Source organism: Pinus tabuliformis, chromosome J (assembly GCF_031772625.1).
Source record: "Pinus tabuliformis cultivar Carrire ecotype Pingquan chromosome J, CPIR1, whole genome shotgun sequence".
NCBI classification, from domain to species: domain Eukaryota; kingdom Viridiplantae; phylum Streptophyta; class Pinopsida; order Pinales; family Pinaceae; genus Pinus; species Pinus tabuliformis.
In genome coordinates, this window is record NC_142295.1 from 97,676,682 (window position 1) to 97,697,604 (window position 20,923).

The 20,923-nt window shown below is 42.1% G+C and overlaps 1 protein-coding gene across 1 annotated transcript in view; it reads right to left on the reverse strand.

Moving 5' to 3' along the window:
- LOC149225689 (protein DETOXIFICATION 46, chloroplastic-like) overlaps positions 1-16,712 on the reverse strand; it is a 257,569-nt gene extending 240,857 nt beyond the window's left edge. Inside the window, exons 1-2 of the mRNA XM_089377279.1 lie at positions 15,395-16,712; positions 14,432-14,526 (exon numbers count right to left, since the gene is read on the reverse strand). Of these exons, the coding sequence (XP_089233405.1) occupies positions 14,432-14,526; positions 15,395-16,202 (903 nt within the window). The 5' untranslated portion in view covers positions 16,203-16,712. The remainder of the gene's footprint in view (positions 1-14,431; positions 14,527-15,394) is intronic.
- Positions 16,713-20,923: the final 4,211 nt, after the last annotated feature.

The following is a 20,923-nucleotide window of genomic DNA, read 5'->3' on the forward strand; positions in this document are numbered from 1 at the left end:
CAGTACTTGGGTTCGCAAAGCCCCAGCGAAAGAAGCCGAGTTTGATTTGGAGCGCGCTCGGGAAACCTTCATGGAACCTAAGAAGAGCTTCGCTGAGGCCTCAACTTCAGGAAACAAAGATAAGCCTAAGCCAGAAATGGACCCATCCATGCTCACAACTTTCCTGGAAACCTACATGAAGTTACTACGCGACAGTAAGGCTGTGAAAGGGTTACAAGAACTCATCAACAAATGTGCTGGGACCGCGCCAGGTGAACCGCGCGTAGTCCGCAAGATCGGAAAACATAAAACAAGGACAGGGCGTGAAATGAGACTAACCGCACAGATCGGAGAATACGAGATGGACCAAGTTATTCTGGATTTGGGATCAAACGCGAATGTTTTACCGAAATAGACATGGGAGCAAATGGGAAGACCCGTGGTGCAATGGTCACCGATTCAGCTAGGGATGGCAAACCAGTAGAAAATCATACCCATGGGGCGATTGCAGGGAATAACCGTGGATATTGAGGGAGCGAGCGCGCTGGCAGATTTTGAAGTAATAGAGATTGTTGATGACAGCAATCCCTACCCCGCGCTCCTGGGAATTGACTAGGCTACTGATATGAACGGGGTAATCAATCTGAAGAAGTGAAAAATGATCTTTGAGAAGAAATCACTGCGCGTAATAATACCCCTGGACCCTGCTGAAGGATCGCGCTATACGGAGCCGATCCGCGACTATGAAAGTGATGATGATCTGGATTGTATCTATAAGATAACAGCGCGAGACCAAGACTGGGTGAATCCCACTGCGGATGGACGGATTACATGGGATCGCAAAAGTTCCTGCACTTCGGATTCCGATGAAGAAGTAGAACGCTGGCAGAATCGGTTACACGAAGTAACTACGTTGAATTGCAATATGATGACCTAGTTGCTGCGCTGCGTGTCAACAAAAGTAAGAGATCTGCCTACTTATGATGGTCTAAATGAGGTAGATACCTTCTTGGATGCATTTGAAAGGGAGGTACCAGAAAAGCAACGCTTCCAGGCCTTGGACTGGGTGTTGCGCGCTACGCCCGCAAGATGGTGGGGTACGCACAAAGGAAGCTTTGATGATTGGTGCGAATGTAGGAGAATGATGCGAACACGATTTGGGAAGCCTAAGGTACGATTGACAGACAAATATGATGGACAGGATGATCCGCACACGCATCTGGCCAAGTGGACACAGGCCTATGGAGAAAAGCCCCAACCTAAGCAGATGCACATGTACTCTGCGCTAAAATACCTAGTCAATAAGCCTCTGTTGGGGGGCGCATCTGCAAATGGCTTTTATTATTCCAAGAATACGATTTTGAAGTTGTTGTGAAGCCTGGACGATTGAACGCGGGACCGGATCCCCTATCGCGCATCGAGACAGAGGAGGAGCCTACTAGTTTGGAGGAAGGATTACCTGACGCGTAGCTCTTTGTTGTGCGCGTCGCAGATGGACATTTTGACGATATAATACACTTTCTAACAACTAAAACTGCGCCAGAAGGATACTCAGTCCAGCAAAGGAAGCAATTAGTGGTGCGCGCGGCAGATTTCTTTGTCATTGTTGGGCATCTATACAAGATGGGGAATGATGAAATACTACGAAGGTATGTACCTGAATTTGAACGAAGCAGCATCCTTGCGGACGCTCATGGGGGCGCCGCGGGAGGACATTATGTAGGAAGAGAAACCGCGCAGAAGATTCTACGCACAAGGTTGTGGTGGCCAACCCTTCATCAGAATTCAAACGCATATTGCAAAGCATGCGACATATGTCAAAGAACAGGTAGGCCAACACGGAGGGATGAAATGTCTTTGAATCCACAAATGACATTGCAACCTTTCGAAAAGTGGGCAATAGTTTTTGTTGGACCCATCAAACCTCAAGGAAAGACAGGCGCGAAGTATATTATCACTGCGACGGAGTACTTGACCTGTTGGGCAAAAGCGCAGCCGGTGAAGGATTGCACACGCGCGACTGCCGCGAAGTTTCTATTTGAACATGTACTGATGCGATTTGGATGTCCGAAGATCTTGATGAGCGATCGCGGTACACACTTCCTGAACGAGACGATCAGCGCGCTAACGGAAGAATTTCAGGTGTATCATCAAAAGAGCACACCTTATCACCCACAGGCTAACGGGACAATGGAGGCGTTCAACAAAGTGCTAGAAAACGCGTTGACCAAGGTATGAAATGCTCAGCGAAGTGATTGGGACCTACGCATACCTGCAGCGTTATGGGCTTATCGAACGACATGCAAGAAACTAACGGGACAGACACCTTTTAAGCTTGTCTATGGAGTGGAAGTCGTAATTCCTATGGAATACATCGTGCCTAGTCTGCACATAGCAGTGCTCACAAGTATGACAGATCGCGGAGCCCTGGAAGAGAGGCTCGCGCAGTTGGATGAGCTGGAAGAAGAACGATTTTTGGCTGGATTTCACCAGCAGGTCCAAAAGCAGCGTGAAAAGGCATGGCACGATCGACATATTAAGTTGCGAACCTTTAAGGTGAATGATTTGGTGTTGTTGTATGATAGTAAGTTTGATAAATTCCCCGGAAAGTTCAGGATGCACTGGTTAGGACCATATATTATCAAGGAGATTACCGACAGAAGTGCAGTACAGTTAGTCAAGTTAAATGGAGAACCCTTCCCAGGAAAGGGGAATGGCAATCACTTGAAGCCATATACTAGCGATCCAGCAATATGACTATATGAAAGTGGCACAATCTTAGCGCTCTAGGCAGCTGAAAGGAGGCATGAGACTATAAACTACACTGCCCGAGAGCTGCGCGATGTCAGGACTGCGTGCAGTAGCGAAGTGTCACAGGGTCTGCGACAGCACGAGGATAGCTGCGTTGGCGCGCAGATCTGCGGAAAGTGACCGTTAAAGTCACTATTCACGATTTGATGCTTGGTTTGAGGCCAAATGGAGCAGGCAGCAGACATTTAAGGCGAACTTTATGGGCTAGATTCTTGAAAATCTGTCGCCAATCTAGCATTAATGGACTGAATGTGGGGGGAACAGTCGAATTCAAAATCAAAAGGCGCTATATATTACAAGTGGTTATCCCGCAAACAACACTTGGCAATTTGAGAACTGAGTTGTTGTGCGCTCAAGTATTCATGAACCAAGACTTATTCGAGACTTTAAAAGCGAATTCGTTGTTTGAACAACTACCAGAGACACTGAAAGAACTGTGGAGTAGCGCTATGTTAGCACCCGACGAAGTCATGGACACAGGAGTAGTGACAGCCGAGGAAGCTGCGCAGGAAATTGCGGAAGTGGAAGCGCCAGAGAGCGCTGGAATAATCGTTGAGGTCCCTAAATCACCGTGATCACCGAGACCCAAGAAGGATAAACAAGCCATGATACCAGTGCGCATCTCGCACCAAAATCCACTGAGGACCAAGCTCACATTGCAGGAAAAGGGGAAGGCCATTGATCTGGAGGCCGATGATGATCTGAAAAATGGGGCACTAAAGGCTTCTTGTCAGCTTACAAGAATCTCTCCCACTTCCAAAGCTTAAATATTTCCAAGACCTTATGATTAACCAATTGCGGAATTAAAAAGTGCTTGAAAATAGGTGTATGCTTGTGTTTGTTTCTAGTTGTTTATGTGCTTTAAGTTGATTTGCTTGAACTGATATAAAACATATAACAGCAAATAAAGCAGCAAATACAATGCAACAATAAGCAATCACACATAATAGCAATATAATATGGAGTTCACCCTGATATCTTGGGCTACGTCTCCTTGAGCTCTAGTCAACTCGACTAGGCTCTTTGGGATTATGGCTGAATTCTTTTACAAGTTCCATGCTCAACTCCATTGGTTTACAACTGAACCTATGGGTTTAGAATACCATCTTATCCTGCTGGCTGTCCTCACTCTGCAGACAGATCTAGGCTTCTCTGGACTTGACTCCTTCAGTAAGTGCTTTGAGCTTCTTGAGCTTCTGGCTTCTCTGACTCCCTCAGAATTCTGTATTGTCTCTGGAACTCCTTCTTCTATCTTCAGCACACTCTGGACACCAACAACAGCTTGACCATTTCGATCTCTTTGTTGTTCTGCAGCTTCATTACAGCTCCATGGCTCTTAGAAATCTGCTGTGAGCTCTCTGGCTCTGGCTCTGGCTCTGGCTCTTGGCTCTCGGCTCTCACTTTGGCTCTTGGCTCTCGCTCTCGCTCTTGGCTCTTTGCAGTTATCGACCCTCAGGTTCTGCGCAGCTATCTTGAGCTCTGGCTCTGCGCAGCTGTGAGCTCCCTGAAGGGAGAACTCACTTCTCCGCTGCTACATTTTTGGTGAGCTCTCTCTGTCAATCATGCTCTCTGGCTTTTGTGAGGCATCCTCCAACGCTGCGGCTTCCATCCGTTCCTCTCTGTGCAATCATTCCTCTGCCTCTGCGTTTCCTATGCTCCCTATGGCTCTGTGTCTAGCCCTCTGGCTCTCTGGCTCTGCGCTTGGCTATCTGGCTCTGTGGCTCTGTGCGTTACAAACGCATCATTGTTACAAAATGCCCGCTTGCAGCGTGGCACAATGATCAGGGACAGTTACAAAGGAATCGGGGCCTTTCTTCAGGCGAAAACTCGAAAACAGTAGCATAACGGAATACACAAGCGAACTGCTGAAAAACACATCATGGAGCGTTTAGCCCAGACTTCAAATATATGCAATCGCATCTATAAACCCATCGGGTCCAACATTCCATCGCAAATCGCAATCGCATGGCCTATTGGCCAAAAAACCCAATACATAGGAAATACAAAGAAATCCTGCATTTCCAGATTTCAAATATTATGAAATCGCGTCCATAATTCTTACCGGGTCCGTCTTTTATCGGCATATCGCAAGTCGCAATCGCAATGTGCATTGGCCCTTTATATTGGGGGTTCGTCGATCGCCGATCACTCCGATCAGATCCTGACTGTTGATTCTGCCCCTCGATCCGACGATCGATATCGCACATCGCATATCGCTATCGCAACGGCCCGAGGGTTCTTTCCATATACCATGGAACATTGCGATGTGATCTCATATCGCCGATCCGATCATCGCAATCGCAAGTCGGCACTGTCACATATCGGCGCCATCGCTGATCGCTTATCGGCATATCGCAGTGCTACGAGTCCTTCCCTTTTGGGTGTGTTGATCGCCGATCCGCCGATCGCAATCGCAATCACTCATCGCCTCACCCGAGGTTCCGACATCGCATGCAGGCCTAACTCTGATGCGATATACTGGAGATCGCTGATCGGGAGTCCATCCGGCCTTTGGTCTAAGTTCGCCCTTTGCCTTTCTCCAATGCGATTTCCTTAAGGAACGCATATAAAGCCTTAAGCCCATTTTTATAAGGATTTGCCTCCTTTTCAAAGGACAATGGCAATCTTCTTTCTGCGATAACTTCTTCATCTGAAGTCTGTTTTTGCCCATTCAAATTGCGTTAGATTCAGAATGAAGAGATCTCTGCAATGAGAATATTTCCAGGAGCATCCTTTCACTTTCATTTTTCCTCTGTGAGGAAAATTTATAGACTTAGAAGTCTATTCTAGATCCATTTTGGATCAGATGAGGAGGAAGAGTTTGAACAAATCCTGGTGGAGGAGGAGGATGTAGAGATGAAAGTCGAAACCCAGGGTGCGGACCCTATCACCAGGCTGCCGGAATATGTTCGCCCGCGAAAGGGTAAAACCAAGATTCTACGGGATATAGATGAGAGCAAGAGCTCTCTACAAACCCCGCTGCTCCTTGACGATATTATTTTTGAGGGACCGCACTTGGGGTGGGTTTCTGTGTTGAAATTTGAAGATTGGGACCTTACAGACCACGAGAAGTTCCCGCATTTAGCAACTGCGAAGCTAATGCGCCAAAAGATAGACGCGTCGGCTGGAATGATTGAATTGGAGCCACGCAAATGGCTCAGAGGTGTCGAGAAAGCAGGGTTGCTAAACCTGCTCTGGGTGTCGCATTACCACTGCACCCCAGTGACCATTTTCGTCATCAAGCAGCTGCTCTACTTAGTGTATGATGGGTTCTTGTGGCTGGAGGAGCCCATCCCCATCACAGACCATCTGATTCACCGGATTACACGGCTCCCTTGCTCAAGGGAGGATCCAACAAACATTTCAGAGGGAAAAGGTGGCGAGTTGGCCCTCGCGGAGGCAATGAAAAAGAAGTTTAAGTTGGAGAAGAAGAAGCGAGGGTATGCCATCTCCAACATCAACAACCCTGCAGTCAAGGTCGCGACACAGATATTGGTAGGAAAGGTGATGCGGAAGTGTCGCGTGGATGAGGTGCCCACGCCAGTGGTTGCACTAGCGGCGCAATGCGCAGAAGGGGTCCAATTCAACTGGGCGAACTATCTATGCGATGAGTTCCTTGCGAACTGCCGCGAGGCACAGGAGCAGGGCAAAACATTTCATTACACATGGCTCCTGTTGTCAATCGTACTGGTGGTATGGAAACTACCCGAAGATAGCCAATTCCCTTCGGTCGCGCTGGACCTTCTAGAGGCAACGAAGTACGCTTCGCTGTGGGCGACAAGGGACGCACAGTGGATTAGAGAGAGCAAGATACTTTGGGTGCTCATGGAGATGAATATCAGGATGGGGATCAATTGCAAGCCGCGATTATTGTGCACAGTCTACAACAGTTTATAGAGCTTTGCGAAGTTCAAAGCAGACTTCCACCATGTCTTCATCAGGGCACGGAAGTACCCTATGAAGACGTGACATGAGTTACCATACTTGGTGACCGACGATGTAATTTTCGCGGTCCTTAAGTCTTGGCCGCTGGAGTGGCGCGCTCCAACTGACTCCACGATGGAAGCAGAGAAGTCTGTCGCACAGCGCAAGAAGGAAGAGACAAAACTTCGGATGGCACAGCTGGTGGAAAAGCGCAGGAAAGAGGAAGCAGCGGCTAAGGCCCAGGCGGTGCGCGACACTGCGAAGTTGGCAGAGCAGCAGAAAACAACATACGAAGAGCGCGAAGGGCAGAAGTCACCCTCGCCCAAACCAGAGACCGCTACAAAACAAGGTGGCGCGGACCCGCAGACGATGTCCACCCAACTCAAGCGTCCGCGACCACAAGAGCAGGTAGGGCCGCAAAAGAAAACAAAGGCCTCGAAGACATCTTTCGACCCTATCACCCTCACTGAAGGGGATCTGCATGATATCGACAAAATGGTGAGGGATGTCATCGCGGAGGCCCTCCAGCAGTTTGAGGAACAACACCAGTTGGTATTGGGGGCTCTCCGGACACAAATACAGGAGTTGTAGGTGTGCACTCCACAGGCTGGCACAGTGTCCACCAACCTCGCAGTCAGCACTTCAGCTGCCGAGGAAATGTTGTGCGCCAGGGTGACCAACACAATAGTGCTACCAAATGGAGCACTCATTACAAAGAATGAGGCCGACAAGCCTATGGTCAGCAGTTTGAAAGGGGTCGGATTAAACATGGTTGCGCTCCCTCAGGAGACGCTCTATCTCTTACAGGATGGAGTCATTGTAGAACTTCAGGCCAGGGAGAGTCGCACTCTACAGGTAATGAGCGAGCAACGCATCAACATTGAGCAGTTGAGCCTGCAGCGCAACGAGGCAGTGGAGCAGAACAAACAAATCATGCAGGTTGTGGAGGAAGCCTGCCAAATGGTCCCGGAGTTGGCCATTCAAACAAAGGAACCAGTGGAGGCACGCGTCCGTAAGTTAGCCACAGGGATGCGCGACGCAAAAGCAGAAATGGCCAGGATTCAGCTAGAGCTGAACCTACAGATCGCGGAACTATAGTTGAAGGCTCAGCCTTCAACTCCGTCGGAGGTTAAGGAACAGCGTACCACCGCGGTTACGACAGCGATCGCGGCGGTTGACAGTAAAGTGACAGACCGCATAAAGTTGTTCGAACAATCATTCGAGGTCCTAACCACCCTACAAGAGGACCCGAACATAAAGTGCCTAGAGACAGAGGCGCGCGAGCTACAATAGAAATACGATGAGGTAAAAGGGACCACGTAGACGGTTGCCCTTACGCAGAGGCTTGCAAGGATGCAGCCGGCAAAGGCGCTCAAGGAGCAGGTAGATGCCGCTCGGCACAAAGAAGCGGTCTTGAAAGCGCGCCTACAGCCATGGATCGATGAGGCGTATACAATTACAGCATCCATTGAAGCAAAGCTCGGGCAACTGCAAGCAATACAGGAGAGGATTCAGGGCAGCAGTTCAATAGCAGTAATCACCGAACAGCGCATGGAGGAAGTTTAGCACGCAGCCGCTCAGTGCGCTACCGAACTTGCAGCGATCCAAACAGAGCTGGGAGGTCTTCGCGCTAAGATCTCTGCACTTGCAGAGTGACTCGAGGGCGAGTCATGATGTTTGTGTTGGGGGCCTGTTGGACACGGGATCCCCGAAGGGCAGTTTTCGGGTGTAGAGCCCAGATTTTGGTCCAATTTTGTAATTCCAATGTAAAGACTCCGCATTTTGAGGGCGCGAAGCGCGTAATTGTTAAAGAGTCATAGGGTTGTCCGTCCTTATTCTGATAATGTAATGTCGGCTGTAGAAGATCTACCCATGGTCCGGGGACCATGGGATTGTATAAATAGAGCGAAGCTCTAAGTAGATAAGAACACACAATGTCTAAGCAATGAAGATGTATGCGAGTTAACTCTGAAGTGTAAGTCTAAGTTTTGGGTCGTAGCATAGGTACTGGCTTTGCCGTTGAGTGCGCAGAGGCCTAGTAGTCCGTAGCTAAGTGCGCGGACCCCTACCGCTGAGTGCGCAGGGCGACTCGAGTCTGTAATCATCTGGAAGTATTAATAAAGAGAAGTTTCTATCATTTCTGCGTCTTTATTTCCTGTTTATGCATCTATTATATTGGGTATAAATTTCACTTCTAATGCTTATATGATGCGCAATTGGTTAAGTGAACGCAAGTAAGAACATTTGTTTACACAAAAATAATCAAGATCTGTCAATAAGATAAGTAAGATACTTAGTCTAGTTTGGGAAATAGCGCAATTCGTTGCCATATCAGCGCGAAAAAACTTTAGCCCCTAGTTAGGGCTGCGCGAAAAAACTTTAGCCCCTAGTTAGGGCTGCGTGAAAGCCGATTGTAACAGATCGCGAAGGTACTGAAGGATAGACCAAAGTGCGAAGCACCTTGCGCGAAGGCAAGTATAGTTGGAATAAACTAACATCACAACCATCTCAAGGGTGCAGAAACTTGGTTCCAGCATCCCCCCATACTGCTTCGGGTAAGACTTCAGTCCACGCTCCATGGGTTGATGCTGAAAGGGCCAGTAGTGTAGGGATTTGTTTAGCTAACTAACGTTGAACCTGGGTCAAGCCCCCTCAAGCCAACACACATAACATCCAATCTACCATTTGACCCTCATTTCCTCCTTGTTTCTTGGACAATTAAAGGCAATTGTTGAATCATTTGCCCTCCTTTTGGATTCTCCTTACCTTTCTTTCTCTTACAACCTTAGCTTTTCTTTCCATTCATGCGTTCCTTCGTTTACACAGTTAGTATTTCTTAGGCAACTAATGGTGATTGTTGAGTCATTTGTCCTCCTTTTGGAGGACACATTCTCCTTTGTTTCCTCTTACAAAATGGCTTTTCTTTCCATTTATGCATTCCTCCTCTTGTCATGACAACCATTTTTTGTGACATGTCACCAATGAAGATAATCACTTTGAGCAATGGGGACTTTTGGCTCTTTTATGGATACTTTGATGTGTAAGTCATTTTGATATTGAAAAACATAGGAAAATATTTGTTTATAGTCCCATATTTGTTGGATGCACTCAAAAAGTCCTCCAAAATCGTTGTTGCACTCCCAATTCATTCGAAAACTTAGTTGATAAATTTAATGGTAAGATAAAATACAATAAGATATTTAATGTTGTCCACTAATGACTACAAATGTACATCAATGAAAAAAAGACAATGCAAGAGTGACACATTGTGGGAGTGTGGAAGCAACGCTTAAAAGTTGGACTACAAAACAAAATAAACTTGGAAAATAGAAATAACCAAAGACGTAAGCATATAAAACATGAAAAAGGGGCTACTTATCCTAATCAAAAGAGGAAGCCTCCCCAATATCTTAACATAAGCAATAGGGGAAGTAAAGGAAGAGCAAGAAAACATACATGTTGAATCACCAACCACAAAGAATGAGCTGACAAACGAATATAATGTCCTTAGAGGAGAATCTAGAGCTAAGAGGACACAATCGTGTAACCTTTGGTGGAAATAGATACTCTACCAAACTCTCATGACTCAAGGCTACCATGGAAAACATGGTGATGGAAAGTCACTTCCTTTATCAAGGTGAGGAGCAACTAAATCGTGCTAAGAATGGGATCTCATTGAAAGGCTAGAGGCAAAGGTCAAGAGGAGATGCAAGGCCACACCAATCTAGTGTTTTTTGTGTCTAGAGCCTTTGAAGTTTGCATGTTGCTTGCATACCACCAATCATCTAGCTAAAGAGAAAAAAGAAGTGATCAGCCTGACAGAGTCCAATTTGGGAGGTTGTTGTAAGATCTATATCCTATATCCGAACACTTCTTTGATAAAAAGAGCTGGGCATCTTTAGCATGGAAACTCCCTCTGATCTCTTAATATATGGATCATTAGAAAATGATGTGCTCATCCAACTCAACCTCTTGTAGGCAACAACCTACAAATCCTCTCCAACTGCAAAATGTGATGATTTGTCTCAATCCAAAGCACCATGACTCCTGTGTCTCCAAGTAAGGCCTCCAAGAAACAATACCTCCTACACCCAATGGATGGACCTATGGGAGCAATCTCCTCCCATGAAGTAAATAAAATTGCTTAGTTAAAAAAGTAAATTTGTTTCTAAAATATTTTGATTCCAAAACGACCTTATGACCATATTATGAAACAAACAAAATCCATTTGGGTTGTTGTTTAGCACTCTCCATAACAATGACCCTCAATCTTGCCTTTATCTTTCTTCGCCTTATTCCTGTCTTTTCATCTTTATATTGTTGCTCCATACCCTTTTCCATACCATGATTTTGGTCTTCTGTTGGATCCAATTCTTTCTCCAAATCTAGAAGTTTATTCTGCATCTTTTCCTCTTTTGAATCCAATGGGAAGTACTCAGTTCCCTAAGAATCATTTTAGGAATCTTTCAATTCCAGTTAAAAGAGTGACAAGGTGGCAACTTGGATCTTTCTTCATCCTTCAAAGGATTCATTACATGCCTCTTACCTCTTTCATGCACTTCATAAATATTTTCTTGCCATTATGAATAACATCCCTATGATATTGCCATGGCTTGCTTAATAGCAAATAACAGACATCCATATGCAAAACATCACACAATACTTTGTCCTCAAAGAGTCCAATGTCAAGTGCAACATAACATGACTGACTAACAAGCACGCTGTCATCCTTTTTCAACCAAGAAATCTATATGGGTTCAATTTTGGACTACAAGCAAACTGAAAATTATATATTATCTATGTATTACTCTGCATACTTTTCCTTCACACGTGCACTGGGCTTTAAAGGTGCTTCTCTTCCTCCAACCAGCTTCTAGAAGTGCTTTACTTCTGGTCACAAATGTTCTTTGGATCATTAAGCTCTCTGCAGTTTCAGCTTAAACCTCCTCTGCTTGGGGTTCTTCTTGAGTCACCATAACTTCTATTTGTAGATCCTAATCTTGTGCTTTATGAACTTTATTGCATATGTAGTACTTTAATGGCATCCAATAGCCATATGATGGTTGTCTTCTACCTCTACTTTGACCTCTGAAACCAAAACCTCTTCCTCCATAATTAGTGCTTTCACTCGAGTCTTTTCCTTCCTGATTTTTATTCCCCTGACATCTCGCTTCTCTTCCTTGTATTCATGAGGGTCTTCAACTCCAACAGATATTGAAGAGCTTCCTTTTGTATTCAATGGTGCACTGCTGCCACCTTTACTCTCATTTTTCCTTTTCTCCAGCTTAGCTTTTTCTCAGCCTTTAAAGCATACTGTTATGCCTCATCTAATGAATTTACTTTACCAAAGCCAACCTATCCTGGAGCTGAAAATGCAGCCCATTGAGATACCTAGCTGCTACCTGCTCTTCTTCATCAAGCAAGCCTATCCTAATTTGTAATCTCATAAACTGGTCGGTATAGGCTTCTACTGATATCTCCCTTTGTCTTTAAGTTTTGAAACTCCTTAAATAATTTTTGCTAGTAATCAGAAGGGAAGAGCCTCACTCTTAGGCGCTTCAACCTCTTAGACCACAACCCAATTTCATCTTTGCCTTGCCTTCTCCTGAGGTTCTGTAAACTAACCACCATATAGCAACATAAGATTTTATTCTTGACACTGGAAATTTGACCTTCAGGAGTCATCTTCAACAATTCCTTCCAGGCTCCATCTCAAAGAAGACAATCTATGAATAAATATGGATTGAGTTCACCTCTGAAATCATCTCAACTTTCCCCTTGATTGCCTGCTTGGACCCTATCGTTCACTTGTTCCTCTCCAGAATCATCCTGATGAATCTGGCATCAAGAGCTTCTAACCTCCTGTGCAACTCTTCAACAATATTTCTCTTATGCCCTGCCCCCTTTCTGCCTCTACTACACCAGTTAACGTGGACTCGCTTCTGTGCCACTGTGAAGGCTGCTCAGATACCAAAAAGATGCAAGTTGATTCTCCCTCGTCTAGATCAAACCTGCAACTCAGCAAAGAATTGAAAAGAAGGAGAGCAGATAATAAAGAGCTCAGATCAGTAAACTCAACAGGTCTGCATATGAATGTCAATCAACAGAATGATAAAACAGGAAAAATCCTCCTCAGAGGATAACTTTCAGATTAGAATGAAAGCAGAACCAAGTGATAGCACCATAGCCTCCTCCTTGTTCGGAGAAATATAAGAGGTGGAATTTTAATCCAGAAAATCATTAACAGACTTGAATAAAAACTATTGTTACAGAAAAGGGGGAAAAACTCCCAAACTATATAACTACCCACTATCTTAACCCAAAAATGGAAACATTAACTAGGCGCACCACTAAAGGGTGACTGCTGGAATGGGCATTCCTGGGTCTGCCAGGTGTTGCAAAGCGCTAATGCCCATGTTCTGTATCACTACTAGACCTCCCACTTTGGACTAAACAAGAGACAAGGAACAATATAGCATGTTTTTGTACCATCTTACAAAGGAGAAGCTTGGTGGCATAGATCAGTGCAAGGAAGGTGGAGAAAGAAGCTTAGTGGTGTAGGTCAGTGCAAGGAAGGTGGAGAAAGAAGCTTGGGACAATAGGTTGGTGGTAGGAGGGTGCAGAGAACAGAAAACCCCAATTTGGCTCTTAATGACTCAATTCACTCAAGGCCCAACAGAATATTTTTGTACTTGTAGCACAGCTAGAACAAAAAGTTTACCAAACCCTCGCAAGCCTCTCATTTCAGGGGTGCTTGGTTCAAATTGAACAAATCAAGCAAAAATCCCTTATAATCAAATCCAAAAGATATGGTGACACAGAACAAAAGAATGAGCACGATGAAGGGGGTCATCTTCCTCATCAGAAGGAAGTACTCAAGAATCACGCAGCCTTTTCAAACCTAGACTGACGGATGAGCAAGGCTTTAACATTCTCTTAAAGGAAAGATTTTGGGACGAGTGATTATTGAAGAGGAACTAATGCAACCCAAGGATAATAACTAGAACACGAAGAAAAGTCAAGACCAAAGAGTAATTATTCAGGCCATTCACCCGTCTAATAGTATTCTAATATTAGCAAGAAACAGAAAAGATAAATATTTTCTTAAACTATTAAGACCCTTCCCCATTGTTTGGATTAAAAACAAGAGAATACTTATTTAAACCTTTTGAAGTTACCCTGCAGCTGTCTAAATTCAAGATCTGTGAAGAAAAATGCTCATAACACATCACATGAATCCAATAAATTCAAGAAAATCTAAAGAAGAAAGTCATAAGTTCAAGACATTTAGAGGCGATATTCGGACTTTCAGCATATCAAAAAGTGTAATGATCTTAAAACTGTATTTATACCTGCAGAATAACAGTCAAATACACAAGATTAGCAAAGTGAAACTAAACTAACTCAGGCTAAACTGAATTGCTTTCCACAGAGTCTTAGGCATGTCTTTCCCATACCATCATAATTTTCAAACCATTTATTTCCTCGGTGAAGATCAGAAATCTCTGCCACATAATATAGACAAACAATGTGTGCAAACTCTGAAGGACCATTTGGAGAGGACTTCCTCCTTTTCCAATATAAAACATACCTATACACATTTTGACTTCAGCAGTTCATACATTACATGGTGACATGAGATAATTTCTCACATTTGCAAACTGATTATTTAGAAAAGGAGGTGAAAATTAGAACCTTTTTTCCACACCAAGCTTACCTTCTTTGCAAGAGATGTTGCAATTAAGCTTGCTGTTGCAATGGATAGAAAATTGAAGATGTAACTTAGCTGATCACACAGAACTGTGCCTGGTCCTGAAAATAACATGTCCAAAGCAAGCAAACTTAGAAAAGCTATCAAGTACGACTTACATCACAAAATAAGGAATAAAGGAAAAATTACCACATAAATACCATATCTGCTCCTTCCTGCAAAAAAATATTGGGAGATATTTTGTTGGCAAAATCATGTTTAAGGGGCAGCATTCGCACATAACTCCCAAAGCAGTCCAATAACATATTAGTTCAATGTGGTTAAATAAGGCAGTCGGAAACATAAGAGAAGAAAAAAATCAGGTCCAGTATAGTTGAATATAATCAAATGCGGTTTAATGAACATTTATGGACTGATTTTTCAAATGCGGTTTAATGAATATTTTTGGACTGATTTTTCAAATGCGGTTTAATGAATATTTTTGGACTCACTTTTTTATTTAATCGTTAAAGGGGAGAATTCGCAGACCGTTGTTCAAAAGATCAAACAAAAGGGAAAGGGAGCAGTAATAAGGCATGGTGGTAATTACGTTTTAACATCAACAAGGCCTGTTTGGTTTATTGGCAAATGATATCCTAGCAACCCCTAGTCCTAGAGTTCAGTAAGAACTTTTTGAGTGAGAAACTAGCCCACACTAAACTTGGGTGGTTTGAGGATTCTTCAACTGCATAGCACAGCCTCCATCAACGCCCTAATCTCTGCAGTTCCTACTACAGTCATTCTTTCTTAAGGATAAAATTACAGTGATTCTTTCTTGACTATAAAATTAACATATATCGCTACCCTAACACAGTTCTACTGCATTAAAAAAGTGCGAATGAAACAACAGCAGATTGGAGCAAACTTTTAGACGACACAACATTGACAAAACAAATTCCTGATCTCCAAGCCCTGGCAAGAGTAAAGTACCAAGAGCAGCAAGTTCCAAAGAGCTGCAATTGCCTATAACGCCTGTGTTAATGAGACTCATGATATGTGGAGATAACCAAATCCCAAGCGCTGGTCCTGCAAACCCTACAATATCTTTCATCTGCTGCCAAATACCCTTAGATTGAAGTTCCCCATCCTCTCTCGTAGAACCAAGCCTACTAGTAGTAGGTTGTTCCTCCACAGTCATCTCTTCCAAGAGAGATTCATTTGATAATTTCTCGAGATCTGCATTGTTCTCGATTGATGCTTCTCTTCGAGACTCCATTGATTGCAGACCATTTGCAGATCTGGAAGAGTATATCTCCGTGCTAATCTGCCTCTCCACGCCATTTTGGCTTGTATCAACTGAAGGTCCAGAATCCATCTTACTCGGACCTTTTCGTTCATCTATAAACTGTTTGCTCGATGATACTTTTAAAACTTCCTCTGTGCCTTCCAAGGATTTCATAATTTCTAGCTCAATCTCATCGCTGCAATTCGAAGGAACAAATTCGCAACATGAATTTTCAGCTTCAACAATTTGTTGGGCCTCTGGAGTACATCTAGCGACTTGACCAAAGGTAGCGCAGGTGCCACCATTTGATTTTTTGTGCAAATGTTTGTGTCTGAAAGGCGCAGTCGATGCAGAACAAAATCTCAACTGATTTTGCTTTAAACTGGGGTCGGGAACATCTGACGGGAGAGTAGATGAGTAAACTCTGGCCTTCGTAATTGGCTGGAAAACTCCATACGACCCCGAGACTATAGATTGGCTCTGTAAAAGGCATCGATTAATGCAACGCTCCATAATTCTTGGTGTTCGTAACTTTGAACCTTGGAAATCCTCAGGAAGAGTTTAAATTTTAATGCGGATTTCCAAGACCCAAAAACACATAGGTATATTTAGGAACAGCCCGTTTCAAAAAAGCTTCTGAATTCCGAGCCAAGCCCCCAGATGAGAACTATAAAACAGTTTAAAACGGTTCTCAACATGGAAAGCAACAGAAACAATAATAGACTCTTCCCACAGTCGAATGCAATGCTGTTCTCAGTGAGTTCACAGATCATAAGCTCTCCCCACACAGTCTGCGTGTTAACTAACACCCAGTTTCTATGGCCAAAGATCAAACAACATGGCGCATTTGGCACATTCTAACATCAACATCTATGGGAGTCATGTGATTCACGAGCAATTTAATTTTTTTAACCATGCTACTATTTTTTAATTTAATCTGACCTCTTCCTCTGGGATTTCTTTCCTCGACCCCAAAGGTGTAAAATTAGCCACAGATCACATGTTGGATCAATTATTGTCCGGTGTATTCGCATTGGTTTCTGTATATGTAAACGCCAATCCATGGATTTTATTTTTACAAGTAGCAATGGCAAGTTTCGTACCCAAAAGCAAGAAACATTTTTCACATGAACAATGTCATCATACTCACTGAGCTCGTTCAGGGGTTAAATTTGACGGGTCCCCCTACCCATCAAAGATTTTTTTTGTGACGGTTTTACTTTTTAAACCGTTTTTCATGTGACTTTTAATATTTACTTTTACTCTGCATAATGTTTTTCCAAAACAGCGATGGGAGATAAAAAGTAATCTGGAAACAAGATGCAGGTTGGTTTCACTAAGTAATCTGTAAATAAGATTTAGGTTGGTTTCACAAGTTTAGCGGATATGTTCACTTGCATCCATCATGAACTACATTTATCCTTGTAGCTTTCGAATAAATAACCCGGATTCCACACTATTTTAGCTACCCACTTCCCTTAATATTTAAGATTGATAATTAAAAAAGAACTATGAATCACTTTGTCTTCTCCATGTTATGCCATTCTATGCCAGATTGGACGTATTAGGCACTTGGATTAAGAACTCCCCAAAACAATCATGATTTGGATAAGAACGCCTGGTTTCTTGGACTGGTCGGAACAACCTAGATTTCTTGCGAGTTAAATTTATTTGGTGACACTGATACAATGGACACTAAATAAGGTTTTTTCTCTAGATAGAACCAAGATTTGGAGATTTTATTTTTATTTGCTCAAAGTGATTTCTCGCTAAATTTCCCTATTAATCTACACCAATTATGCTAATTTTTACTTCTGCATCCAAGAAATAAACATTGAGAAATATTTGTTGTAAATTCATCTAGCAAAGACATATCAATATTAGTGCGTGAGAAAAAAACTATTTTGAATTCTTACAGAAATGATAAAGTAGAGCTAAACATGATGTGGATTAGTTCTATTTTCCGAAAAACAATTTCCAATCCAATTCTAAATCAATAAAATCGTCACTTCAAGTTCCGATAAAAAACTAACTTATAACAAAATAATACGAAACCCCAATTTTAAAAATATTCATCATCGTGTTCCATAAATCTAGGGAAAAAGGCAAACGCCAGTGAAAATGTGGTAAATATAGGTAATTTTAACTTACATCTTTTGAATTCAGAATCGATTGTGCAAAACAACACCTCCCTCTTACTGAATTGAATATAAAATAATACCGAAAATGCATAAGAATTTGTGAGTTGGCCTTGATCTAGTTTGTTTGGGGTGATGGAGAAAATCCATTGGAAGAGGGACATGCAATAAACTTTGGTATCTTGTCTCTGGTTAGAGTTTGCCATTGTGATTAAAAAAAAAAATATTTAAATTTTCTTTTATTTTCATACATTGTCGAAAACAATTTGGATAGACATGTTATATAGAGTTCTAGTTGTTAGCCAACAAAAGGAAATAGAAGCATTCCCTGCTTAATAGCGTCCTTCGATGACGAAAAAGTTTACATGCAAACCGGGTGACGAAAAAGTTTACATGCAAACCGGGGTAACAGATGGATCAGGGAAACTATCGTCTGTGTATTCACTATGCAGAGTCCTCAAGTTCTCCCAATGGTAACAACATGAAAACAATGCATTGATGCCAAAAACTATTAACAAAAACCGAGTTGTTCATGAAAGAAACCCCAAGATCCACCATAGAGTTTCCACCCGAATAAACCAATGCATGCAATAGTGGTAGTAGGATATGAAAGGAGAAGGAAACAAGAACAATGACGGGAGCGATCAACACGACACTCCAAAGAGATTTCGGACAATAAATTTCATTCAAAATTCCAGCGACATGTATTAAAAAAGCCACCAACCCATAGCCATTTTGAAAAATGGCATTAAATGTAATTTCCAGTGCTACACTGACTTAAATAAATATATAAAATATATACATAAAATGTGAAACTTCCGATTTTTTTCTCTGCCCGTTATTCGACGTTTTTCTAAATAATTAGCGAGTCAACAATGACGTGTTTATTGGAAAATCCACTGTATTTTACGGCTAAAACTGGCAAAAATGGGCAAACGGACGTCAATTTTAAACCCTGAGCTCATTGTCATCCTCAAATACCTAAAAGCAAGAAACATTATTTACCTTAACAATGTTGTGATACTTACTGCAGTCACTGTCATCCTCATATCAGTGAGGAGAACAAAAGTCAGACTCTATAATCCCTAACACATGTAATTAAATAAAACAAAAAGTACTGCCACGGAAGACTCCATCCCACATGACAAAGGAGTGGTCCCGAGTGTGGGCTCTGCTCACATCGCCAATTGTCATTATTGTTGGATTTTTACAATTTTCTCATGTACTAAATACCGACAACAACTAGAGTTGGCTCACGTACCAATAGGAACCTGTCCTGTTTATTTCAAAACTTAAAAAACAATAGAATTATGTAAACTGAGAGTCGTGAAATTGTGAAAAAATAAATAAAAATGGGAAAAACCTGCACAGAACAAATTCATAACTAAATTTGGAGTAAAATCAAAGTTCTATTTTGTAAAATTATAAAGCTATAACTAAAACATGAAAATATGAAAATTGAAGTTACAGATTTCCTATGAGAAACTTTAAACATTTGTAAGATTTCATGCTCGAACTTTAAACATTTATAAGGTTCCAAATAAGTGACAGATTTCCTGTTGAAAAACCTTGGACATATAAAGGTTTCAGACAGAAGACCCATCATTTGAGAAGGATTCTAACAGGGCTGGCCAAGAAGAAGCTTGCGGGATCAAAGGTAAAATCTGAAGCATAAAACATGCCATGAACGTTGCGATGATTTGATTTGGACACTAATGTGATGGGGGTGCAATCTGGACCACCTATCCGATTAAGATGTGCACACGCACGTGATTGTTGTGATTGTTGTTCGTTGGTGAACATCAAACGCTCATTAGATTCATCTAACTCTTTGCTATGCTCACTGCACCCTAGATTCATCTAACTATTTTTTTTTGCTAATGCAAGAGTCGTACTTTCTATTCATTAATTACAAAATAAAGTATAGAGAGTTACAAAATAAAGTATAGAGAGTAGTACAAAATTTTCAGAGTCTGAGAAATAAGGGAAATTGTAAAACATTTTTACCCTGTCCTTATTGTAACAAAAAACAAACCTCCAAAGTAGGAACGAAGAAAAAGGAATTGAACAGAGGATAACCCTTGAAAAAGCCCCAGAAACGGCCAAAAAAAACCCGCCCGAAAGCGTAGAAATGAGTACTAAAACCCGGGAAGAGAATCTCTTGTCCCCCGACGAACACCGTCACCGAATCACTGGCCCATCCTCTAAAAAACACGACTGTGGAACATGTCCAAACAATCTGACGGTTAAGGACCCAAGCTGCAGGAGAAAACCACACGCCAAAAGTCGAACAATCAGCGTCGTTGAAACGCCTTGCAGAGATCTGACTGTGGAGCCGGATATCGCGCCTACCAACTGACCCGGAAGTTAGCATGCGATAACGGTGGTAATCCACCCGACCCAGCACCACATGGCACTACCTGAGTGGGATCACTCCCAAAAAGCAGAAACCACTTTCCACTTGAGCCAGCCACGATCAACGGAAAACCACCCAAGCTTCTTAAAGATTCATCTAACTACTTACTAGGCTAACCACGGGATAAAATATTTTATCATTTTGTATTAAAAATATATAAATAATTAGTAATATGCTCTAAAGGTACAAAAGTATACTGAAGAAATTTAAGAGTTGAATAAATGCTTATAAGGTTTGCCAAACTCTCTAATGAAATTAATAATTAAAATATAAATTGATAGTTATTAAAAATCATATATTATTGTGATTAATTTTTTTGGACTTGAGTAAGAGTAGTCACAATTAAACAGTGACACTCTAATTTTCAACCATATAAATTAAAATTAATTTTTAAAATATCATTTTCCATATGAAAAAAAAAAAGAAGTATTTATTAAATTATTATGATGAAAATTTGATAGTTCGACATCTTTACAAAAATAAAAATTTAAAAAATAAAAGAATTTTCTTTCAAATTTATTAAATTTCCATCCTGATAATTTTTTTACATAAATATAGTTTTTAACTTTGACTTTGCCATTTTAATAATTTAGATGGGCCAGTGTCACGTGTTTTTATGAAAAGAAGGCTTAAGTCTATAACAATTTAACAAAAAAATTTGTTGTGGGATCTATTTCACA